The 26,972-nt window shown below is 40.9% G+C and overlaps 1 protein-coding gene across 1 annotated transcript; it reads right to left on the bottom strand.

Annotated features, from left to right (window-relative positions):
- Window positions 1-17,320: 17,320 nt before the first annotated feature.
- GCM2 (glial cells missing transcription factor 2) lies at window positions 17,321-25,996 on the bottom strand. The gene is made up of 6 exons (XM_007524276.2): window positions 25,759-25,996; window positions 25,280-25,402; window positions 20,993-21,220; window positions 20,720-20,832; window positions 19,621-19,746; window positions 17,321-18,742 (listed from the first exon to the last, which is right to left on the bottom strand). Exons 1-6 carry the CDS (start codon window positions 25,994-25,996, stop codon window positions 17,843-17,845), a joined length of 1,728 nt encoding a protein of 575 aa, XP_007524338.2. The 3' UTR covers window positions 17,321-17,842.
- Between the last annotated feature and the right edge of the window lie 976 nt (window positions 25,997-26,972).

Genomic DNA, 26,972 nt, shown 5'->3' with positions numbered 1-26,972 from the left:
CCGCGGCAGCTCGGGTCGCCTGCGCGGCTCAGCTTACCTGTACAACTTCCCTTGTGAAGCTTGGCGTCTTGTGTGTTTCATCTCCTAGGCAACGGGGGGCGTGGTCGAGCTAGGCAAGCCCCACCCCACTTTTTAGCCCCGCCTATCAAGGGGCGGGGCATCTTCGAACACCTGCTGGGGTCTGTGCACTCCAGAAGAACAAGGGATTTTACTAGGTTACTTTTTCAGTTCTTTCTGTTTTGATTTTTCTCTGTTTCACTATACAGTCTCGATCCATTAAATCTGAGTCACAGAAAGTCAGGAACCGGCACACTGGCCTCACGAAGTAGATTTCTCTGTAGGCTTCTGGGAGAAAACTGCTTTTGTATTACAATGCCTTCCATTGCTCAGCTCCTGTGGACTTCAGATCATACTTCTGAGTGCGTTTCATTTTTATTCCTTCAGACAACCTATTTAGGACCAGACAGAGTTAGCGGTAATTTTAAAACAAGAGATGATGGGGGTGAGATATTTTGTAGTAAACTGAGAGATTTTACACATAAGCCAACGAGTGTATTTACTGTAAGCTACTAATCCCAATATAATTGATATTTAAAAAGAGAAGAGAATGAATGTGTGGGTATGTGAGTAAAAAAATCACTAGGCTACATTTGTACAGGGGTTCATTCTCATATTTTGTGTAAAAACAAAGTTCAGCTGGTGTAGAAAAAAAGAGGCCATAGATGTGAAGTAGAACGCAGTCGGGTGTGGGAGAGAGTTCAGGTCCTGGAACAGGATGGCAGAGGACCTAATGGGGGTTGTATTGTTGTGTGATCAACTGAGAAATGCTATGCATGTATAAACTATTGTATTTACTGTCAACTGTAAAACATTAATCCCCAGTAAATAAATTAAAAAAAACACAGTTGCAATTATCCACTTATTAATTCTCTATTATGTGTCAGACTCTGCACTTGACATAGAGAATAATACTTGAGGAAGCAAGGCAGACATGCTCATGATTCACAGTTTATAGGAGACTGCCAAAATAAGAAGCATGAGTTAGATCAAGGAGTTCTTTATTTCTCTTACTGTGGACTTTATTTTTCAATTTATTTTTTATTATTTCTTTATCGGGGGATTAATGGTTTATAATCGACAGTGAAATACAATAGTTTGTACATGCATAACATTTCCATGTAACAATACAACCCCCACTAGATCAGGGGGTTCTTATGTGCCCCACTATGAAGACTAAACTCCACCGTGCAGCAGTGAAGCAACCAATGAAGATTTTTTCCATAGAGGGTAATTTCACTATGCAGCTCAGAAAAATCATAAGAGCAACAGGAAGAGTGAATTTTAGTAATTATCCTTAGGGCAAGAGAAGGAAAATAAGAATATTGAGCAGAAAGGCATGATGAGAGGCCGCCAGTTGTGACAGTGATGAAGAAATGGGGCATTTTTTAGGAGTTGAGATTAAATGAAGCATGGCAATAAACTGGAAGGGTCTTTTTCTCCTTTATTTAATTTTTTTTATCTTTCTTTATTTTCCCTTTTGTTGCCCTTGTTGTTTAACATTATTGTGGTTATTATTGTTGTTGTTATTGATGTCATTGTTGATGGATAGGACAGAGAGAAATGGAGAGAGACGGGGAAGACAGAGAGGGAGAGAGAAAAACAGACACCTGCAGACCTGCTTCACCGCTTGTGAAGCGAGTCCTCTGCAGATGGGGAGCCGGGAGCCGGTGGCTCGAACAGGGATCCTTAAGCTGGTCCTTGCGCTTCGCGCCACGTGCGCTTAACCCGCTGCGACACCGCCCGCCTCCCAGACAAGCAGGTTTTTAAAAGCATTTATGAGAGAAAAAGGGAGAGAGAGAATAAAAGCATTAATCTGGCTTATGCTATGCCAGAGATTGAGCTCTGGACCTCATGCTAAAAAGGTAGGCACTCTACCTGCTGCTTTTCAACCCCAGAGTGATGGATATTTGTATCTAAACTGAAATGGGAAAATATTGAAAGAAAAGCAGATTTGGAGATGAAATGTGGGAGAGATAATAAACCCATGATTTTGAGCTTTAGGAAAACATACGTTACAAGAAGGCAATTTGAAATACAGATTTGCAAGTTAGGTTTATGTCTGGTACATTGGGATACAGTGGCTAACAGCAAAGTATGGAGATTTAGATATGGTCACTAGTAGAAGAAAATCTAACATGTGTCTAAGTAAGTCCTAAGAGACACAAAATAAAGAGATAAGGGGGGGCAGGTGGTGGCACACCTGGCTAAGTGCTCACATTACAGTGGGCAAGGACCCAGGTTCAAGCCGTTGGTCCAGGTGTCTGTCTCTTTCCCTCTCTATCTCCCCCTTACCTCTCAATTTATCTCTATCTCTATCTCTATCTAATAAATAAAATATTTTTTAAATCCTGTAGAAAAGAAAGGAATCAATTTTGGCAAAATCATGATTATTTTCTACAGTATATATCTACAGGTGGTAACACACAAAAAAATACTAAGCAGAGCAAATAAAGATATATTTACATCTAGACTCAGAGCAGTAAAACTGCAAAATGTGAAAGGCTAAAGTAAACCTCGAAGCAGCAGAAAGAAAAGCAAGATGTCCATCAAAGGAATAACCACTGGCATACAGTAGACTTCTCAGTCTTTGTAAAACTAAAGGTCAGAGATTAAATGAAATTTCTTTCTATTGAAAATGAAGTTATATACATTAAAAAGTCCCTCCTAGAAGAAATATCTATCAAGTGAGAATTATGCCAAGGAAAATGTATTTTATGAGCAAAGGTAAATCAAGCCATTTTCAGTTAAAAATGAGATTTTATTTTTATTTTCTGTTTTATTTGTGCTTTGTTAATATTTGTTTTTTAAGATTACAGGGTTATAGCTCCCCACCATACCCACCACAAAGTACTGTACCCCATCTCCCCAACAATAACCACTATAGTTTTCACAAAGTCTTAGAGACAGTTTGGCTACTGATTTTTTGAAAATTCATGTCAAGTCTCTGCATTCAATATATGAGTGAAACTATTCAGTATTTGTCTTTTACAATCTATAGTAGAGTTCATTGTCTTGCATTTTTTGGATGTAATGAATCTGGTAATTGGTTGTGTTCTGATTCATATATTTGGCTTGTAGAACACTCAGATTCTTTAGCACATCTCTGAATTGCACGTCAGCTTTAAATAGGTATTACTGTTTACTCACTGTCAAGTGGCTCAATTTTATGCCCACCTATATTCTCCTTTTACCTGATTTCTTCAGCTATCATTTAATTTGACAGTATATAGTTTGTGTCTTCACAACACTTGTTTTTTGAAGGAATTGTTTGCTTATTTATTTATGTACTTATGTATTTATATATGTATGTATTTATTATTTTTCCTTCAGAGTTATTGCTGGAGCTTGGTGCATGCACTGTGAATCCACTGCTCCTGGAGGCCATTTTTTTTTTCATTTTATTGTGTAGAACAAAGAGAAATTGAGAGAGGAGGGGAAGATAGAGAGGAGAGAGAAAGACACTTGCAGACCTGCTTTGCTGCTTATGAAGTGTCCGCCCTGCAGGTGGGGATCCAGAAGCTTGAACAGGTCCTTGCGCTTAGTATTATGTGTGCTTAACAGGGTGGCCAGGGCCCAGCTCCCAAAGATTCACTTATTTATTGGGGGAGGAGGGCTACTGGTGATTCACTGTTGCAGGCTAACTTTTTCAAATAGAAGTAGAGAGACAGAGACTGATCAAGAGAGGAAAAGATACCATAGCACAGAAGTGACCTCCCCCCGTCCCAGTGCAATGAGGGTTAAGCTCAAACATGAGTTGGGTACATGACAGTGCAGGCGCACTATCTAGGTGAACTGCTTTGCTAGCTCTTGTTTATTTTTGATGAACAGACAGACAACCAGACACACACATACACACACACACACACACACACACACATCAGAACACTGTTTAACTCTAGCGTATGGTGGTGAACATGGGACCTTTTACAACTCAGGCCTGAAAGACTGGTGCACTAGTTATACACTCCCTGGCCTTCACAGTATTTGCTTTTTAAAAATAATGAATATCAGGGGAGGGAATGGGATATGGAGTTCTAGTGGTGGGAATTGTGTGGATTTGTACCCCTCTTATCCTATGGTCTTCTTGTTCATATTTTCATTTTATAAATAAAAATTTAAAAATGAATATAAATAGTCAATATAATTGAAAAAAATACCATGCTACAGGTTATATCTACTCTGTATCTTCTCCTAACATCTTCAATATTGTACCTAATGTGTTCAATCTAGTTGCAAAATGGTGATTTTTCTAACTCAATCATTTTTGTTTCTACTTTTGCTAAGTACAAGTGAAAAAGTGTAGGGCAGTTAAACACATTGATATATATTTTTTCTCATCATCAACAGTATTAGTGCTTTCTTTACTTTTTATTTTGAAGATTGTATTTATTCGTGAGAAATGTTAGGAAGAGAGAAAGAAAGAACCAGACATCACTCTGGTATATGTGCTGCCAGAGATTGAACTCAGAACCTCATGCTTTAGAGTCCAATGCTTTATCCACTGTGCTACCTCCTTGATATCTGATATCAACTTTGGTAGGGCTGCCTTTTTGTGGGAGAAACAGTGCTGTTTGGGCTGGTGGAGGGAGCATGAAGTTAGCACTAACAGTCTGTGTGATCCTAAAAGATAGATGAAATGTCTCCTAAGTCTACTACTTTATAAAATGAAGGATTCAGTGTGATTCCCATAACTTCTACTGCTCTCAGATGCTAGAATTTATGGCAATATTTGTTATAGGAGTTGGGTAGAATTCCAAAGACTATTTTTTAAATATATCTGGATCTGATCACTTTCTTTACATCCACTGCTACTCTCCCAGTTCAAGTCACTTGGGTTCAAATAGTGTTACATTCGGGATCTTCCCATGAACGTGGCTTCCTCATCCTGTCCCTCGTTGTCTGTTCTCAACGCTCAGGTGGAGTGAGTCTGTTAAAGCATTAACAAGTTGTACTACCTTTCTGCTCAACATTTCTTTAAAAAAAAAAAAAACACATTCATTTTATTTATGTATTTTACCAGAGCACTTGTTTATGGTGATGCCTGGAATTGAACCTGGCACTTCAGAGCCTCGGGCATGAATGGTTTGTTTTGTTTTTTGTTTGTTTTGCTTATCCACTATGATGTCTCCTCAGCTCTCTCCTCAAGACTTCTAAGTTGTACCGATTTCACTCAGAGGGAAAAGTCATTGTCTTATAGGGGCTGGTGAGGGGGGCCAAAGACATCAAGCTCCAAACACATCTTGGAATTTGAGGCAGACTCCTTTGGGATGAAGGGCAACAGGAGAGGTAGGAACCTGAGATCCCCATTGTCTGAGCTCAGATTGACAGTTAACTGGGCTTCTTCACAGGTGTCTCCCTGCATGGGAGGAGTTGATAAATCACCTCTCAAGCATGTCTGGTCCTGTGTAAGGAAAGTGTGGAACTGATCTTTATCAATACATTTCTAGGTCCAGCAACTTTGTTTATTTTCTATTCACTGATTTAGTAGATTGTACTAATATGAGGTTACATCAGGTTGCTGCCCAAAATGAAGTTTAAGAGTTCTGAAGTAACATTTAAAACTATTACAGAGGCACAGTAAAGACAAGCATATTGAAATTTTCATTCCCAGGGTTTTTAATACCTTACCACTTAAACTTCTTGACTTGGGTCACTGTGGGATATTTGGAAAAGAGGCTATGATAAAAACTTCAGGAATGCACTGCATTTTGCAATTTTTTAAACACAGAAGATAAATATAAGCTTCACATTTTTTAAAAGAAATTGAGAGGGCAAGGGGAGATAGAGAAGGAGCAAGACAGAGAAACACCTGCAGCAAGGCTTTACCACTCTCAAAGCTTTCCCCCTGCAGGTGGGGATGAGGACTTGAACCTGGGTCCTTTTGCATTGTAACATGCACACTCAACCACCCAGTCCCTCATCCTATGTTTTCCGTAAACTATTTCAACCTCAAATCCTCAAAATGTCAGTGGTGAGTCTACATAGAGTACAGCTTTCTCTAAATTCTCTTTCTGGATGGAGAGTTTTAAAGTATGTCTGATTTAAAGCTACCAGCACTTTTTTTTTTTTTATCAACTACTGGCAATCTAGCCTTCAGTGTATGATTACTATCAACCCAATGGCTGACCTAGCAGCTTCACACTTCTTGAAGATTGTGCTTTCTACATTTTTGACTGCTTAGTTCCTAGTAAGATAAGCATTCTTTTTTTAAAAATCCAGTTATTTGTTTTATTTTAAATCTGATTATTTAAGAGGTTTATTTTTAAAACTGCTTATTTTATTTTATAGGACAGAGAGAATTTGAGAGGGAATGAGAGAGAGAGAGAGAGAGAGAGAGAGAAGAGAGAGACCTGCAACACTGCTTTTCTTTCTGTGCAGTTATCCCTCTGCCAGTGGGGACCAGGGGCTTGGATTCTTGTATATGGTAACATGTGCATTTAACTAGGTGTGCCACTGCCTAGCCCCCAAGATAAACATTCTTGAAGATAGAGTTATCCTAAATGCCCACTGACCAATGACTGTAAACCTGTGGAATATACACTGTATGGAATACAACTCTGTTATTTTTTAAATTGTGCCTTATGTATAAAATGGAACTCAAGGAAGCCTGTGTAAAAGAACTAGTGAAATATGTAAGGAATTGAAAGACCAGATGGTTTCACTTCTATGTCTAATATAAATAACCAAAGCAAACAAACTGACAAATAACACACACACAAACACATAGACACACACACACACAAACACAGAGACACACAAACACACAGACACACAGACACACGCACACACACACACTAAAAGCAACATTTAAACTCAGTGAAAACTATGGTAGGTAAGGGAGGACATGGGAATGAGGTTGGGTGGAGAGAACGGTAAAGGATTTTTTAAAAAATTAATTTATTTATTATTGGATAGAGACAGAGAGAAATGGATATAAAAAAGGGAGAGAGACAGAGAGACATCTGCAGCTCTACTTCATCACCCTGAAGCTTTCAGGGCCTTGCGCACTGTAGTTTGTGCCCTTAGCCAGGTGAGCCACCACCTGGCCTCCCTGAGATCTTTTTGTTGTAATGGCACTAGAACTTCGGTGGTGGAAACAGTGAGTCTTACACAGAGGTGTGATGCCATGCCACTGGAGTTTGCTAGTGTTATAAAGCAGTGTTAAATCAATATGGGGGAGGGGAGCTCCCATGCCTATTATATTCACCAAGCCACCTTGTCTCTTACTAGTTTTCCTCACCCACAGACCACCTGGAGGTTCCCAACTTGATGGTCACAGACACTCACCTTTGTATCCACTAGACCAACTCCTAAGTTTTCTCTAGCTTTTACCCAATGGACACATTTTAAGTGTTCCTTGGACTCTGTCTGAATTAGTACACTTCTTCCCAACAGTTGCTGAATCCTCTCACCTTGAACCTGGATCCTTCCATTTGTGCTATGTGTGCTTAACCTGGTGCGCTAGCACCCAGCTCCCTTCTTCTTTATCCTTTCTTTATCCTTTATCCTTATAAAGATAGTGTGTAGGCTTTCTAGGAAACTGTAAATTTATATTCACAAGATCCGTTTTACATTACTCACTACACACTGTATATATGATTGGTATTTTATGTAAATACCACTTGTTTTGTGAGCTTGTCTTAAGAAGATACAACGTTCCACCTGGTCTTGTGGCTTCTTGGAGATTTGTCTTTCCAAATGCCCTCTCTGTTCTCCATCTGCTAAATTCTTTTTACACCTCAGGCCAAAGTCTGCTTCTGTGAGGTTCTCACCAGCAGTCCAAAGTGTCACTAATTCTCTTCCCCAGTGAATTTCTTCTATTGCTCTTGTCTGTACCATGATTGATCACCAGTTGTATTTTTCTCTGCCTCATTCATCATCATTTCATCACCAGCTACTCTGGGGCCTCATAACGATGCCCATATACTGAAAAAAAAAAAAAGGAGACTAGTTGCTCTTTATAGTTTCTTCTCTCTGAAAGTCTGATTATGTGGAGCAATTTTTTCTTCTTGATTATAAACCCTTGAGGTTAGGTGCATGATGTTTCAATTCCATAAGGCAGTCTGGTCAGCACAGACAGGTGCTCAGTAAATGACTAGTGACCATAAACATGTGTGTTCGTGGGTGTTTAGACATGTGACAACACTCCTGGGAGTGCTGATTTGTTAGTGGTTTGTTAGGTCATGTTAATAGAGTTGCCTTGTTCAGAGTGTGGAGGTGGCAGCATGTGGCCCCACAATTACAGTCCCCACAGACCAGTTCCTGTTAAGAGAGATCTGCTGGCATCTGTGGTATACCACTCTGAACAGGCCTGATCTCAGAAGCTAAGATAGAGATCTTTCCAGTGTATTCAGACAAGTTTGAGTACATATAGGAGGCACTGAAAGTGTTTAACCTAGGTCTGGAGAGATATCATAGGGCTATGCAAAAAAAAAGCCTTCATGCCTGAGGTTCTGAGGTCTTAGACTCAGTCTCAGGCACCACTTTAAACCAGATCTGAGCACAATAAGATAAATTAAATAAATAAATAAATAAATAAATATTTTAAAAGAAACAATAAGAGACAAGAGGCAGTATTAAAATTGCTAGAGATAAGGAACAGAATTATTTGTGTGGTTCAGAAGATAAATTTCATTTATCTTCTGTCCTCTGTATTGTTTGGTCTGACTCTGCCAAGGCAGGCCTTGACATTCAATAAAACTAGGAACTTTTTCTTTCTCTGCCCCCCCACCCAGGAACTTTTTCATAGCAAAACCATGTGCTAATATTTAAGCTGATAATTTTGGGTTTTTAACTTTTTTCTTTTATTGAGGGGATTAATGGTTTACAGTCATCAGTAAAAATAGAATCGTTTGCACATGTGTAACATTTCCCAGTTTTCCACATAACAACGCAACCCCCATAGGTTCTCCTTTGCCATCATGTTCCAATACCTGAACACTCCCCCCCACCTCTACCTCCACCCCCACCCCCACCCCCACCCCAGAATCTTTTACTTTGGTGCAGTACACTAACTCCAGTCCAAGTACCACTTAGTATTTGCCTTTCTCTTCTTATTTTTAAACTGTCCGTGAGTGGGATTCATCCTTTTTTTCTGGCTTATCTCACTTAACATAATTCTTCAAGCTCCATCCAAGATGAGGTGAAGAAAGTGAATTCACCATTTTGAATAGCTGAGTAGTGTTCCACTGTGTATACAGACCACAGCTTACTTAGTCGCTCATCTGTTGTTGGACACTTGGGTTACTTCCAAGTGTTAGCTAGTACAAATTGTGCTGCTATGAATGTGGGTATCCACAGATCGTTTTGGATGGCCGTGTTTGGTTCCTTGGGATCTATCCCCAGGAGAGGAGTGGCAGGGTCAAGTGGCCCTTGCCAGAGAAAATGTTTCCCACTCTTGATGTATATAGCAAGAGGATTCAGTTGGAGGGCTTTGTGTTGGTTAAAACTTCCACGCCCACTGGACTCAGTGACTTGTCAACACTTCTGTGGACGAGTTACTATAAGGTGTCTTGTAGCTGTGATAAATATCTAAGACCTACTGACTTTTAAGTAAAGGCGATTACCTGCTGTAATGTGGGGACATCATCCAACTAATTGAGCAAGGTTTTGCGGAAGAAAATTGCTTTAAGACCAACAGAGAAACTCTGTTGATGGGTCATGTGGTGGCGCACTTGAGCACACATATTACAATGTGCAAGGACGCAGATTAGAGCCCCTGGTCCCTACCTGCAGGGGGAAAGCTTTACAAGTGGTGTAGTTTCTCTGTCTCTCTCTGTCTCCCTCCCTCTTCCTCTCAATTTCTGACAGTCTCTATACAATAAATAAAGATTAAAAAAAAAGAAATTACAAAAAAGGAAACCCAGTTGACTCTTCAACCTGCCTGTATACCCTGCAGATTTCAGAGGTACCAGCCTTACAGTCATGTGAGACAACTCCTTCAAGTGAATATCGTCATATGTGAGTTTAGATGTACATTACATGTGCATACACATGTATGCATATGGGTCTATATACACGTGTGCAATGTGTATGTAGAGATACATACCCAACTCTTGTTGGTTCCGTTTCTCAGCAGGGCTCTAACTGCTACAGACCCTCACAAGTGTTTCTGCACTGCTTGCTATGAAGTGTCTATGACCCCACTGCAACCAAATAAATGTGGAGAGGAGAGTTTCCTCGGTTGTGATGCCAGAGTTATTTAGGAACTTAAAAATCATTATACATGAGACTTTTAGAGACTAGTCCCACTTGAGGACTATTTCTGCTGTCCATTGAAGCCTAGAGTGTAAAAGGAGAGCCTATGATTGCCAATGTCTAATAAAAAAATTGGAGAACACTAAGACCCCCAACTTCATCTGCTTTATTCCTACCTTTGGGCTCCTATTTATTAAACTATTTGTCCTGCTTTATATCTTACTGCTTTACAACCACTAAGCTGCAGATGCGATTATGATGCCATCCTGACTTCCTTGGGCAGATAACCTCACGAATGTGTCCCAAATCTCTCATCTCTTCAGAGTCCTCCCCCACTAGGGAAAAATAGAAATAAACTGGGGGTATGGATCAACCTGCCAACACCCATGTCCAGTAGAGAAGCAATTACAGAAGCCAGGTCTTCCACTTGCTGCACCCCATAAGGAATTTTGGTTCCTACTCACAGAGGGATAAAGAATAGGGAAGCTTCCAATGGAGGAGATGGGACATGGAACTCTGGTGATGGGAACTGTATGGAGTTGTACCCCCGTTATTTTACACTCTTGTTAATCATTATTAAATCACTAATAAAAATGTAAAAAAAAAAGTGTGGAGGGCAGGTAGATAGCATAATGGTTATGTAAAGAGACTCTCATGCCTGAGGCACCAAAGTCCCAGGTGTAATCCCCCATACCACCATAAGCCAGAGCTAAGCAGTGTTCTGGTAAAAAAAAAAAGAAAAAGAAAAAAAGAAAAAAAAAGTGTGCAGAATTCATCTCTTATTCCATTTCTATAGTAGACCTGCTTTTGAGAACAACTTTATAGCTTAAGGAATTCTCCAGATAGCCAAAGTGAAAATAACGCTATTACTTATCAGTAGCCATTTATGATTTGAGTTATTCTAAATACCTAAGAAATCACCTTGAAAATATTGTCTTGGCCTTTGTACATCTGATACAGTTAGTTCACTGCTAGCATTTGCTTTTCTGTCACCACTTACTATTCCCTCCAAGTTCAGCAAATGCCTCGTATAGCATTTCACAGATTCAAGGAGATTTGCACTTCTGAGAATTGCTTCTCCAGAATCTCATGGCCTCAATGATAATCAAGTATATCTGCTATGTTTCACCAGCCATGCTAATGGTGGAAGTATTTTATTAACTACCAAGCAGGAATTACGGATTTTTATGGTAAATTTTTCATCCTGATAAGTAGACAAAAGGTTTTATATATATTCTAACTTTGCATATTATTAGCTTTCTTATTCATATAAAAAGATTTCACTTGAAATGCATAGTCTTATCTTAAATTATGCTAATTAATTTTGTCAAAAATAAATCAAACCTTCAACGTGTAAGCATTATAGGCGATTTGTAATATGACTTGATTTTTTTTGTCCTAAATGCACGAAGAAAGAATACAGATCATAACAGTGATGGAAATTGGTCTTTAAACCATTGGAGTTTCATATTGTATTCCTTTTTTTTTTTTAAAAAACTGTTTTGTTTTATTTTATCTTTCTTATACTTTGAAAGGACAGAAAGAAATTGAGAGGGGGAGGGGAAATAGAAGAGAAGAGAGACAGAGACACATGCAGCCCTGCTTCACCACTTGGGGAGCTTTCCCCCTGTAGGTGGAGACCCAGGAGCTTGAACCTGGGTCCTTGAGCATGGTGATTTGTGTGCTCAACCAAGTGCGCCACCACCTGGCCCCTATATTTTCTTTCTCATGTGTCGGGCTGAGCTTCACTGACGGGAGACAGGCGACCAGGGACTCATGGTTGAGCTGTATGCAGTATCTCTTTATTCATGCAGGACGCAGCACAATTTAAGCCGAGCTAAGCCAAACTAAAGGTAAAGTACCCTAAAACTCACAATGCTGTCTTTATATATACTTGCCAAGTAGGGTGGAAACAGGATGTGACATAGAGAGGGTGGAGAGAAAAGTGACTGGTGAAAATCAGAGTGTGACAAGGAGAGGATCAGGGTGTGACAAGGAGGGGGCGGAGCAGGTGAGAATTCTACCACTGAACCACCAATGCCCTGGAGGGAGGGTGGTGCTTGTTAACAGTGGTTATGTAAATAGAATAGTGTTAAGCAGGGGGGATTTAAACCAAATGAAACAGAAGGGGTCTCATGCATACCAACACTCATGTAAACAGTTACATTTTCAGAGTACATTGCTGTATTTATGAATCCCAAGGCCTCTGGAAAGTATGAAAACACTACACTTTTGCCTAGTTGGATACAATGTATTTTCTCTGTACCCTAACTGCATTTTTCTAAGCAAACTCATTTTACTCATAATAATTTCAAATTGCAAAACTTGTATTTCTTATGTTCCTGTCTTCTAAATACTCTAGAACTTCTGCCTCATAATAATAAGGAGAAATTTCAGGCACTCAGAAGAAGGAGAAACTCTCCCAGCTCACAAAATGAAGTGCCTTCCCATCTTCACATAGTGAATACATCCGCATCCCAGCTCCCACTAAATAGCTATGCAAACTCTGGCAGGATCCCTTCTCATTTTGAGTTCAGTTTTGCCTAAAGACATAACAGCCATGCTATACTTCCACCCCATACCTGTATGAAGTTATTAGGCTAAATATTTCTAGACTTTATCACATTCCATCAGCATCTTCTCGCTAAATATCCCTGGTTTCTTTCACCCAATTTATCAAGGTATTGGCCACTTTTTTAAAAAATCTTTTTTTTTAATTGTTGTAGTTATTATTGTTGTCATTGTTGGATAGGCCAGAGAGAAATGGAGAGAGGAGGGGAAGACAGAGAGGGGGAGAGAAAGATAGACACCTGCAGACTTGCTTCACAGCTTGTGAAGCGACTCCCCTGCAGGTGGGGAGCTGGGGGCTCTAACCAGAATCCTTACTCCGGTCCTTGCGATTTGCAACACGTGTGCTTAACCTGCTGCACTACCGCCCAACTCCCTTCATTGGTCACTTTTTTGCTATCAACTTCAACTGGCCTTGGCCAAGATCTCCAGTTGTTTGGTTAGACATTATTCTAAGATTTTTTTTTTTTGTGTGTGTGTGTGTGAAGGTACTTATAGATGCAATTAACATTCACATCAGCAGAGTTTGAATAGAACATATGACCTCCATTATGTGGGTGGGACTCATCCAAGAAACTGAAAAATCCAAAGAGAAAGACAAAGGTTTCCTGAGGAAGAAGCATTTCTGCCGTAATATTGTGGCACAGTCTTGTTGAGTTTCCAATCTACTGCACTGTGGCATTTGAAGTTAAGGATGCACCATCAACTCTTGCCATACCAGCCACTTGTAAACCAATTCCATTAATCCAATCTCCCTCTTTCTCTTTACATATGGACATGCATATATAAATATTATTCTCTAGAAATATATCTAATTGTAGTTTTTTTTTTCTTTTTAGTACAGAAGATCTAACCTAGGGTCTCATACAAATGAGGCATATATCCTACCACTGAGCTACATCCTTGCCTAGAAATATGTCCTCTTGGCAATGATTTCACTTTCACACCATGGTAAATAATAAACATTCATTTTATGTAAGAAACTATGTTTGAGTTTATCTCTATAGAAGCATTAATGATTTTCATTTGTACATAAAAAGTTGAAATAAAAAGGTAGATTTAGTGGTCTGGGAGGTGGCACAGTGGATAAAGTATTGGACTCTCAAGCATGAGGTCCCAAGTTCAATCCCCAACACATGTACCAGAATGATGTCTGGTTCTTTCTCATTCTTCTCCTATCTTTCTCATAAATAAATAAATAAATTCTTTAAAAAATATTTAAACATTTTTAAAAGGTAGATTTATCTACAAACTAAAAAAATATTAAAAGAGAAAAAAGTTGAAAGAATTCAGGTTAGTAGAAATTCCGTAAAGGCAGAGAATGTGTTTTGTGGTTTGATAGGTATTTGGTGCATAGCTGGTGAATGAATATATTTTGTTGAATATACCATGAGGTTTTTTTTTTTTTTTTTGAAAATATATTCTATGAGGTTGAAAAACCCCAAACCTGAAATTGTAGACAAAGGCACAATAGGTCAGGAAGGTATTACAGGCTGAGGATAGCTCACATTGGCAGTGGGTATACTGTGATAGAGCCTGGTATGGTTTTTAAGTTGGTTTGAATCTTCAGAAACTTTGAGGACTAGTTACCAGCCCAACTCCTGGTTCAGGTCGAATCAGACCTGTAAAAAGAGAAATCAAAATAACTAATAGTGTGGAAACACCTGAAACAACCCTATTTGTATTTGATTTATTAAAAATATTCTTTTAATCATAATTTATTTATTAGTAGATAGAGACAGGTAGAAATTGAGAAAGGGGAAATAGAGATGGAGAAAGACAGAGACACACCTGCAGCTCTACTTCATCGCTCGTGAAGCTTTCCCCCTGCAGGTGGGGACCAGGTGCTTGAACCTAGGTCCTTGTGCACTGTAGTATGTGTGCTTAACCAGGTGTACCACTGACTGCCCCCCATTTGCTTGTTTGTGATTTGAATTTTCCTTGTTAGGATGAAGACTATGTTCCCACCTGCTCTCTAGCAGCTGTGTGTCAAATTAATGAAAGCAACTCTTTGATAAATGATAAATTTATCAAAATGATGATAAATTATTTCAACATTTAAAAGAATATAAACCCAAAGTGAAAAACATACCTTTATTTTACAAGTCCTTGTTAAGATTCCCTGTTGCAGTTCTTGCAATAGGGATAATAGCACAAATGGAAATAGTTGGACCTGTGATCTGAAGCCTCTAGGACACAGAGCCTAAAGACAGAGATGGGACCTTCAGGTTCCTTTCTGAGTGCACTTTAATCAAGTGGATTGATTGTTACATCTTGACAATAGCCAGGAAAGGTCTTTAAAAGCAGAGTACTCTGGGTGTTTAAGAGAAGGAATTCAAACGGTTTATAGAAATGTGAGTCAATAATAAAGCCTATTAAATGAGCCATCTCAAGGCAGGAAGGCCTTCCCTTCTGGGGTTTTTGAAGAAGCATAGGGCAATGTTTACTTCCTGCAGACATAGCCTTGGGTCACCAGGTGGCACTTTTCCTATGAAGTGCTCTCCTGGAACATGGGTTTGGAGGGTCACAGCTACTCCGGATAGATGGCCCTCTTCCAGATCCTCTCACCGAGCTGCCGTCCTAAATGCCTCGTTTTAAAAGATTTTTCAGACAAACCATAAATCACAATGGTTGGTGGGTAGCTCAGCTGTCTGAGAGAGGACAAAAAAAAATTCTAATGAGCTGATTAATGGAAAACCCATTACTAATGCAGAATGTTCTTGAAATACAGATGTACACAGTGACTATCAACTGAAGAGGTTAGTGATCAAAACCCTCATCTGTCAGTGTGGTCTGTAAATAGAAATGTTTAAAGGGGCTTATCTGGTTTTTAAAAAAGCTTTCAAAGTTTATTTTTGAGGCATTTATGAAGTTTATCTGTAAACCTGAGTTTATACTTTTGAGGATGATAGAAATATTTTTTTTCTCCTGTGGGGGAGATAGCATAATGGTTATGAAAAATTATTTTCATGCCTGAGGCTCCAAAGTCCTAGGTTCAATCCCCAGCCATGATAAGCCAGAGCTGAACAGTGTTTTAATAAGAAATCTACATTATTTTCTCCCATTGGAATATTACACTATTAAAATAAAAATAGTTTCCTCATGTAAGTTTAGACATCAGTTTTATGTAAAGAAATTTTAGCTTTAATCTTCCACCCCACATCTGCATGAAGTTATTAGGCTAAATATTTCTAGACTTTATCATGTCCCATTTGCACCTTCTTGCTAAATATCTCCAGTTTCTTTCACCCAATTTATCAAGGTATTGGTCACTTTTTTTTTGCCTCCAGGGTTATTGGTGGGGTTCAGTGCCTGCACTATGAACTCACTGCTCCTGGAGGCAAATTTTTCCCTTTTGTTGCCCTTGTTGTTTATCGTTGTTGTTATTGCTGCTGCTGTTGTTGGATAGGACAGAGAGAAATCAAGAGAGGAGGGGAAAACAGAGAGGGGGAGATAAAGATACACACCTGCAGACCTGTTTCACCCTTTGTAAAGCAACCCCCCCCGCGCAGGGTTGAACCCAGATCCTTGCATGGGTCCTTGTGCTTTGCGCCATGTGCGTTTAACCCACTGCTCGACCCCCGGCCACTTTTTTGGTATCAACTTCAACTGGCCTTGGCCAAGATCTCCAGTTGTTTGGTCAGACATTATTCTAAGATTTGTGTGTGTGTGTGTGTGTGTGTGTGTGTGTGTGAAGGTACTTATAGATACAATTAACATTCACATCAGCAGAGTTTGAATAGAACATATGACCTCCATTATGTGGGTGGGACTCATCCAAGAAACTGAAAAATCCAAAGAGAAAGAAAAAGGTTTCCTGAGGAAGAAGCATTTCTGATGTAATATTGTGGCACAGTCTTGTTGAGTTTCCAATCTACTACACTGTGGCATTTGGAGTTAAGGATGCACCATCAACTCTTGCCATACCAGCCACTTGTAAACCAATTCCATTAATCCAATCTCCCTCTTTCTCTTTACATATGGACATGCATATATATAAATATTCCTCTCTACAAATATATCCTGTAGTTGCAGAAACTTTTTCTTTCTTTTTTTTGGAGGGGGGTACAGAAGAGAAAACTTAGGGTCTTACTTTTGCTTTGAAGTAATTCAAACATTTTTTACTTTATTGATTTCAAACATCTTTATTACATTTAATTGAACATTATTATCAATTACATTTATAAAGAAATAGCAAATTTCTATCTGAGTTAAACATTTTATTCTCATTTTAAAACCTAATCAGAGCAAGTACTTTTAGTACAATAATCTATTAAATATACATCATCATTGCTAAACTGTCTCTGTAAGGAAAATATTTACCATTGTTAAGAAATAGTATTCAGTTGATACTGGTAAACAGTACTCTAATAAAAACAAATGTATTTTATCACCATAAAATCATAGCTTTAACATTAAGTTGAAAAAATTAAGTTTGAAGTTAAAATTATCAAAGTTACTTCCTGTAACTATGATGTAGGAGGAAAGATTACAAAGATTTTTTTCTGGAAGACTTTTTTGCACTATGGTTTATTATTATTATTATTATTACTGGATAGAGACAGAAATTGAGAAAGGAGGAGAGAGAGAAAGGGGAAGAGACACCTGTAGCCCTGTTTCACCACTTGTGAAGCTTTTCCCCTGCAGGTGGGGCTCTTTTTCACACTCTGTAAGGGCTGAAGAAAGACTTGTGAAATTCTCTAATACAGTCTAATGTGGCAATGTTTAGAATAAGAACCAGTATCCTCACCTTCTAGTAAGCTAAGTGAATTTGCTTTATAATCTTCTTTGTCCCTAGTTTTCTTAGTTTGGTATATGGGAGAATCCCAGTTCAGTCCTAATTCTATGTAATCTGGTAGGTTTTAAAAAGCTTTGTGATGTGTCCTTGTCCTATTTCCTCAACTGATAAAATATATATGTCAATAGCTATATACTAGACGATCTCCCAACTCAACAAGAGATAGTTGCCATTTCATGTCTCTGCCTACATGGATACTGAAAGTGCCAGAATTATTGTTCAGAAGACCCCATTGCCACAACTAAAGAATGGACTTACTCTCCCTGAACAACTGATTACAGGTCCCAGTCCAGATGTCCACACATCCCAGACTTCTGCTCCATCCATCCTGGTGGGGCCTGAATCCTGGGAGGGTCTGAGGGGCCTGTACTCTCCTGGGATTTTCATAGGAATTGACCCTGCTGAAGAGGCTGACTGGGTGAGTGCAACTGGAAGGTCCAAGGCTTCTGGATAGATGGACAAAGGGGTGTTTTCTGAAAATTCCTGCATGTTGTCACAGTTTGGGGAAATAGGGGGTTGGTAGGCCTGGTAGGACACTTTGGTGGTGGTGGTGATCACAGTGTGCAGGGTTGGAGCCCCTGTTAGGGGTGTCAGAAGGTGTTTGCAGGGAAGCTCTGGGTTATAGTAAGGATCAGCAGCCACAGGCTGGAGCTGTCCACAATCAGTCCTCTCCCCAAGGCTATGTTTCCCAAGAGCTGGTTTCCAGCAATGTTGTTTGCTAGGAACATCAAAATTTCTCTCAAAGTTTCCATAAGAATTGACACTGTATTGTCGTGCATTCAGATAAGCCCAGTCTGTGTCATTAGGGATGTGGCTGGAATCTTTATAAAGGGTGGGTTGTGGACTTGAATTTGTGTAGCTAGGGCCTGCCAACTCATAGCTGCAAGGTGGCTGAGGCAAGTAGATTCTTGGGTTTGGATATTTCTGAAAAGGAGACACTCTATCTCCTTGAAAGGTGGCTAGGCCACTGGTAGCTTTGTAAACATCAGTGTTTGAGAAGGTCAAGCAAGGCTGTCTTGGAACAGGAAAGTCAGGGTCAGTATTAATTTCAAACTGTTCTGGATTTTTCAAGGGAGGTATGTTGTTGAAATGTCCACTGTTGTCCTGATTCTCTTGAGCCTAAAAGATGATAACCATTCTTCAGTAAGTAAATATGTAAAGTGCAACCACACACTCCTATATAACAGTAAGCAATCAACTGAACACAGTAAGCTTCCAGCTGGTGGAATGTTTGTTGCCAGCACTGTGCTGCTCATGCTCATGCCGTGAACATGTGGTTCCGGGCTGCATAGCTAAGCCCGTCAGGCAGGAAACCATACTTCTGAGGTTGAGGAGCACCTTTGGCAGCTAGGTAGTGCTGCTGTTCTTTTCTACTATGTGTATATAGTAGCAGACACTTGGGAGCTAACACATAGCTAAATTCATATCCCTACTTTGTCTCTCACTAAAGTCTCAGAGTCCTGGTTTTTGAAATGGGGTTGGCACAATAACAGAAACTTTATCATAAGGTTTCCTTCTTCTGAGTGAAGTTCTCAGATCCTAGGTACTGGTACACCAATAGTACAAAAGCCAGTTCCTGTTATCCATGGGCTATGCCTACTTGGGATTGCTTCGGTTAATAAGCCAAACTCTTCTCAGGTCATCTCTCAAAACTAACTGTTCCTTCTAAATAACATAAACGACTCTCTCAAGGATGAAACATGAGCTCACTGCTGGTTTCACTCATTCCTTTGACCACTGGGTAATGACCCAAAACAATCCTTACTATATCATTGACTGTGGAGGTAAAATGTTTTTGTTTTTATTTTTATTTTTTAAAGAATGGGTCAGAAATTCTATCTGAAACATTGATTCAATAACACTTTGTTAGAGATACAAAATCTCCTCATCACATATTAAATCTATTTCATGTATGACATTTCAATGTCACATAATTACCAGCATATGTTGTGATGAAACTGCATATAACACACAATATAATATCAGCTTCCTTTTACCTCTGGTTCCTGAATTCTCTTTTTCTGGGGTTGGTGACAAGCAGTCATTTGTCTTTTGACAGCACTTCTTCTAGCTTCTGTCTCTGATTTACTCTCTGGTCTTGGGTGATCATGAACTCCTTTGGCCTGCATCAATAAGGAAATGGATCATAGGGGTTTGGGCGGTGGCACATCGGGTTAAGCACTCATAGTACAAAATGCCAGGACCCATGCAAAGATACCACAAGTAGTGAAGCCGATCTACAGGTGTCTGCCATCTTTCTCTCTCCCTCCCTATCTCCCCTTCCTCTCTCAATTTCTTTCTGTTCTATCTAATAAAATGGGGTGGGGGGATGGCCGCCAGTAGCAGTGGATATGTTGTGCTGGAACCAAGCCCCAGCGATAACCTTGGAGAAAAAAAAAAAGGAGCATACACCTGTTCCTCAGAAGTACTGTTAGGCAGCCATGGTGGAAAACTGATTATGCTCTTCCAAAAAGTCAAGTTGTTGCTTTTTCCACCCCCAAGATGATAAAGAAAAAAGTTGTGAACAAAACTAATCAGCTAAAAGGCATTTATTTAAGTGATTATTTACACCATGTGAAGCTAGCCACATGACTCACTGTCCCATCCTCAAGGAGTACATCATAGTAGATGAGCTAATCCCTAAATTTTGCATCTTCTGACCAAGGAGCTGTATTTGGTTTGGTCCAGACTACCCAGGTTACCAAACAGATGTTTAGGGTCTTTGGTTTGTAAAAAGAAAGATCCACAACGTGCCAACGCCCATATCCTGCGGAAAAGCAATTACAGAAACCAGAACACTCATCTTCTGTACCCCCATAAAGATCCTGGGTCCATACTCCCAGAGGGATCAAGAATAGGAAAGTTTCCAGTGGAGGGGATGGGATGCAGAACTCTGGTGGTGAGAATTGTGTAGAATTGTACCACTCTGAATCAAACGGACTTGTCGTTCATAATTAAATCACCTAAGAGAGAGAGAAAGAGAGAGAGAGCGAGGAAGAGGAGAGAGAGAGAGAGAGAGAGGAGAGAAAAGAGAGAGAGAGAGAGAGAGAGAGAGAGAGAGAAGATCCAGCACCAACTCTACAGTTCACCATCTACCTGAAAAAAGATCGCATTGCCTTCAAGTCGCCAGAAATTAGTTACAGGGTATCCGCTGTGTCCTCGACAGGGAATCAACTCCAGAGCAGAATGACAGTTGGGACAAACTTTCTCTGCATAGTCAGAAGGAAGAGAGATTGGTAGACCAGACTCTGGATCCATTGGAGGAGGAAATGCTGCTCCCTCTCCTCCCCTCCCCCTCGACGAAAGGCCACGCCCCAAGTGCGACCCCCCTCCCCAAGGGAGGTAGAGGTGGTTGAGGGGCAGACTCACTCTGCTGCTTGCTTCTCGCCTTGTCGCAGATGGCGGGCCGCAGGCGCAGCGCGCAGCCCCGAGCACACAGCACTACTCCCAGGCAGGACTTCTTGAGCACTCGGCCATTGTGGTTGTTGGTGTTGCGCATGGCCCAGCCGCTCAGGTGGCGCTGCGCCCGCCGTTCATCCCCGGGGTAGATGAGGCGCACGTGGCCGTCTGGCCACTCACAGAAGTGGTCGAAAGGGACTGGGCCCCGGAAGTGAGAGAAGAAAAGCAGGTTTGCTCGGATCCTGATGTTGTAAAACTCAGAAACTACGCTATCAGAATCTGCCACTCAAAAGTGGTGTGTGTGTGTGTGTGTGTGTGTGTGTGTGTGTGTGTGTATACGCCTAGACCTTTTTTTTTTCCCTTTCAGAGTGGTTTTATTACCAACTTGCTTAAAAATATAAAAATCAATTAGTGTTTATTGAGCACGCAGTGTGCAGTCCATCATGCCAGTTCTTGAATAAATATTTAAGCATTCTTTTAAGTAATTGGGCCAAGAAACAAAACTTTTTCTCATATTTGGAGAAATTAGCTAGTACTCTATTATTGAAGTTGGTTGGTTCTGAAAAATTATTAATAGTAAGGGAATATTAATTATTGCGAAGATTTTGCCTGAACTTAAGTTCTCACTGTGCCTTTGCCTTTCTGACCACTGGCTAGTAACTGGCTTTGATAGCTTCTAAAGACTGTGCATGTGCAGGGTATTTCCTCAAAATCAATAGGTACTGTCCTTATCCCCAGTAAAAATGGAGAGCAGCACAGTTAACTTGACTTGCCCGACAAATCTATAGAGCTAAGCAGGCTGGTTCTTGGATGTGAATACAAATAGCTGGGCTTGAGAGTCTGTGTCCCTTACTATTGTATACCACTTCATGTTGGAAACACTTTCAGATTAAGTGCCAGCAGAAGAACTCACCAGAATAGTGTGCCTGCTTTGCCATTCACTGGGTCCAGTTTCAAACCTATTCCCCTCCCCACCTACAAGCTTCAGTGCTGTGTTACCTTTCCTTTTCTCCACTTCTTCCTCTCTATCTAAAAAACGTTGGCTTGGCTACCCCACTAGGGAAAGATAGAAACAGACTGGGGGTCTGGATCAATCTGCCAACACCCATGTCTAGTGAGAAGCTATTACAGAAGCCAGAACTTTCACCTTCTGCACCCCAAAAAGAATTTTGGTCCATACTTCCAGAGGAGGAGGAATGTTAGGGGGAAATGACTAGAGAACACTGAAATGCAATTCCCTCAGGACCCAGAAAGAGAAGAGGAAAAAAAGGAAAGAAAAAAAAAGACATTCAGTAGTAATAAGTGTAGATATGACTTAAAAAAGAAGAGAAGACAGAACCATAGGAAAAAAAAAGTGGGCTAAAATATAGATAGATGGGGGGCTGGGGGTGTAGCATAATGGTTTTGCAAAATACTTTCATGCCTTAGGCTCTGAAGTCCCAAGTTCATTCCTCAGCACCACCACAGCCAGAGCTGAGCAGTGCTATGGTCTTTCTCTCTGTTATCTCTCTGTATCTCTCTCTCTCTCTCTCTAAAAAAAAAAAAAAGATGATAGATAGACATAGTTACAGAAATAAAAGTCAACCCATATCTGTGACCTTGGGAAGACCACTACAGTTTCCAATAGAGTTACTGGGGACACAGAACGTGAATGGTGGGAACAGTGTGACATTGTACCCCTGTTATTTTGTAATTCTGTACATCACTAGTGAAAGAAAAATGTTCGCTTATAGGGAGGGGTGAAGTCACTGAGAAGGGAGAAAAATGTTTTATAGTACCAAGGCATTAAGTGACAGTAACTTCTTTTACCGACAGCACTAGTCAACCTGTTAATATTTTTAATTTGATGCAGAAATTCCTGGCTCCATCCTGAATCTGTTAATTACAATAACAGTGATATTCAGAGTACAACTTCCCTCTTCCTCCCTAACTTAGCTCTCCAAAGAATTCTATGATAAAGTTCAGCCATCTGACCAAGCATCATAGGATATCCTTGTTCTTATATAATAAGTAGATAATTAAGAGTAAATTGAATTAAAAAAAATCAGTTGTCTTATGATACACACACACACACACACACACACACACACACACACACACGCCAGAGCACTGGCCTCGCTTATGCAATGTGGAGGATCCAACTCAGGATTGCAGGTTGCAAGAACTGCATTCTGCTTCTGAGTCACCTCTCCTGCTTCTGGGTAACCTTCTACTTGGCTTCACTGTGATTTAAACAGGAGGTGGCATCCATGCCCTGACGTCCTTAGGTGTGTGATAGAGACTGAAGGGAGTATTGTCACAGTCCCAAATTATTCCTTTTCCACCTAATCAGGAAAAGGAAGTCCAATATTTACAAAGAATAAGTTTTCTCAATTGGACGGTTCAAAATTGCATATATGGCTAATATCATGCATTCTAACAGAAATAGGCAAATGGAAAACCTAGTTTCTAAACTTACAAAGGGACTGTTGAAATTATTGCTACCATAGGATTATTTATCTGCTTCTGATACATAGTTTCCAGAAAGTAATACATTGAGATAAGGTAAGTCACAAAGATATAAACATGCAAATGTATCAACTCAGTGTTTACTGTTAATAGTGTTTGTTTTTAGAAGTGAGCATTTCATTTGAACACACTGGCACTCTTCCACAATATGTCATACTCTCCTGCGATAGGGGTGCAGTCCCAGTTCTTGGGTCTCACACCAGCTACCAAAGCAGTGCCATGAAGATGAAGCCACAGAGACTGTATCTCTTTCCCATTCATTCATTCTTTATTTCTTTCTCTCTCTTTCTTCTGTTTTTTTTTAAATTTTTAATCAAAACCAGAGAAAAAGGTCCCAGGATTGAGTTTCATCTGCATTCATGTGTTGACACCTGTGAGCACAAGAGCACACAGACTAGAAATGATAGACCTGATGAGAGGTGAAGATTGTTATCCATTTTACCACTTGATGACAGGTGATGAGTCTGAGACTAAAGCACATTCATCAACTATCTCAAGGTCATACAAGTCTTGGCTTCAATCAGCTGGAGCAAAGCCCAGATCCCTGTTTCCTCCAGTTCTCCTTCCTTAGTCAGTTGCTTCTGATTCTGTGATGCCACATGCACTATTGGCTTAAGAACCAGTTTCTCCAAGGGAAAATTTATATAGACTCAGTGCTTAGAAAATGCAAGAGAGAGGAGCTATCTTTCTATCTTTGCATTCATTGTGGGATACTCGTGTTTTTAAAGATGCATGATAGAGGGCTGCCTGTGAAGATGTGTGTGGACAGGCAGTGCTGGGAATGGAAAACCCTTGCTGAACTGTGGTCCATTTTCGCAAGACTGGCACAGACCAACTTTAAAATATGCAGATTATAAAACAAATTTACTTCAAATAAATGTATGCAAAATAATGCCCACGTATTTGAAAGGTCACACAGCCTTGCCTGCAAATGACTGTCCATCTGAAACCTGCTTACACACAGCACATGCTGAAAAGATAACGGGTCTCTTATTCCTGTACCACATGTCCAAGTCCACCTTTGCAAATGCTTGGGAGGTCACTCCCCTCATCTTCTCCTCTACTTTCACACAGGACATTAAGATCACCCTCTGGTTTTACCTCAAACCACTATGACCAAACATAACTGTACAATTCACTCCCTCCTCTGGACTCCAAACCTCTTTGCTCCATTAAAACAAAACAAAGCAAACACCGCCCCCCCCCCCATACCAGCTATTTCCTTGCCATAAGATAAAGAAACTCAAAATGTACTCCCAAAATCTGGGTTTAAGGGGGGGGGGGCATAACTGGAATAACAGGACCTGGAGCCCTGCTTCATTCAGGCCATAGGATCTGCACAAGTGCTCAAGTCCTGCTGTTTAAGATTCCAGATACCTGTATCACAAGTTTCATGGGGTTAGAAGCAGTGGCACTACACCAGCGGACAGTCTTTCTTTCCTTTCTCTGGGGATCCAAAAAATGGATCAGGAGAAAAAGCACCTGATATTTTCCCTTGTTTTCAGAGCCCGTGGGACAGTGGCCTTAGCTAAGCGTTGTTTTTCAGACAACTCAGAGAGGGAGCAGGAGACACACAAGGGCATCAACTGTGTCAGTCCAAGATATCTAGAAAAGGTCCCGCGATGGAATGCTTTCAGGGTTGGGGGTTAGGAATGGGGGTGGTGGTGGTGGTGGTGGTGAAGATATGTCCACAGTCACTGCGGGGACTTGAATGCCACCACCCTCGCTTGAAAGGACAATGCCGCTCACCCAGTCCGCACACCTGGGGCATCAGTGGGTCATTGATGTCCCAGCTGAGCCTCGCCTGGTAGGGAGTCACGCTGTAGCCCTCTGCGTCCACCGACATCTGTCCACTGCTCTGCGTCAAAGGCCCTGAAAGAAAAAAAGAAGGGGAGGAGTGGAGGAAAAAGCAAATCTAGAAGGGCAAGCGTGATCTTTCTTGTGAAAAGACACAGCGGAGGGGGTACGGAAGCGGTGGGAAGGGATTCAGCTGGTGGAGTCCCCAGCCCACCGCAGTTTATACAGATTCACCCACCGCCCCGCCTTCTGCGCTTCTCCACGGGCTCCTGGTTGGAGGGTGGCCGCCTCCGTGTCGTAGCGGGGACCGGTGTGGGTGGAGGTGACGATGGGGAAGGTGGAGCTGAACCTTAGCGAAGACTGAAAACTAAAGCCTGGGTTTGTAGGGGGGCATTGCAGGCTGGCGGCGGGGGGGGGGGGGGTTGGAGTACCTCCTTGACATTGATTTTCCCGCCTCCTGCACCCCTCCCTAAGGGTTTCTTCTGGATTTAGACTGACACTTAGACTGAGTCCGAGATTTTCTGGCAAAGTGACCTGTGAGCCAATACCCATCCTCAAGTGTGATATCCCCGCGCCGCACCCCGCGGCCCCGCGCTCTGAGCCAAACAGCGCCTGCTGCGGCTTGTACACCTTACGGTGAGGTAGTGCGGGTCCGAAGTTTTTCCACATTTTATTTTGTTTGGGCGTGGGGGAGGTGATGTGCAAAGTCCCCCGTGAATTTGTGGGTCTGTGGGCACTCAAACTTCTGGGAGGTGCGGAGGGTCCCGGCTCGGTGGGAAGAAAGTTCCGGAAGATGCTCGAAAGAAGGCGCCGAGGTGTGTGCAGGCGGGGCGGCGAGGGGGAATTCCGCTCTCAGGCAGTCTCCACAAGGCCCTCCAACCTAGGCTCTCTCTAAGTGCTCTCTACTTGAAACACCTCTTTAAAGTATTCGGTGTTAAAATGATGGGCTCTGGGGCGGCGTGGGGGAGTGCTCAGGTCCTGGAACTAGATGGTGGAGGAGAGCCTAGGCAGGGGTTAGAGTGTTATGCGGGAAACTGAGAAATGTTACACATGTACCAGCGATTGGATTTTACTGTGGACTATAAACTAGTAATCCCCCCCATAAGGAAAATAAGAGAAGATGAAGATGAGTAACAATATGTAACCTACTCCTTAGAAAACAAAATCCTGAAGACACTTTATCCAATGACCATAGGTATTTAAATGTTTTAGTTATTATATTCTTTTTTTATAATTATTTATTTCCCCATTTGTTGCCCTTGTTTTTTTATTTTTGCTGTAGTTAATATTGTTGTTGTTATTGATGTCATTGTTCTTAGATAGGACAGAGAGAAATGGAGACAGGAGGGGAAGACAGAGAGGGGGAGAGAAAGACACCTTCAGACCTGCTTCACTGCCTGTGAAGCGACTCCCCTGCATGTGGGGAGCCGGGGGCTTGAACCGGGTTCCCTACACCGGTCCTTGTGCTTAACCCATTGCGCTACCTCCCGATTCCCTAGTTATTATATTCTTATCCTCACAGAAAAAAATTCAGCAAACATACCAAGGCTTTATCAAAACAAAATATCAGGTTTTAAATATTTATTAATGATGATGATACTACTACCAGTACTATTATTAATACTACTAATAATAACTACTGTTA

The sequence above is a fragment of the Erinaceus europaeus genome, chromosome 4, assembly GCF_950295315.1.
Source record: "Erinaceus europaeus chromosome 4, mEriEur2.1, whole genome shotgun sequence".
NCBI classification, from domain to species: Eukaryota; Metazoa; Chordata; class Mammalia; order Eulipotyphla; family Erinaceidae; genus Erinaceus; species Erinaceus europaeus.
This window is presented reverse-complemented; position numbering and strand designations above follow the sequence as displayed.

Coding starts and splice junctions, on each gene's coding strand:
- GCM2 (XM_007524276.2), bottom strand. CDS start 25,996: ATGTGGAAAAACTTCGGACCCGCACTACCTCACCGTAAGGTGTACAAG. Junction 21,221..25,279: donor GCCCCAGGTGTGCGGACTGG/GTGAGCGGCATT, acceptor TCCGGGGCCCAG/TCCCTTTCGACCACTTCTGT. Junction 18,743..19,620: donor AGAGAATTCAGGAACCAGAG/GTAAAAGGAAGC, acceptor ATCATCTTTTAG/GCTCAAGAGAATCAGGACAA.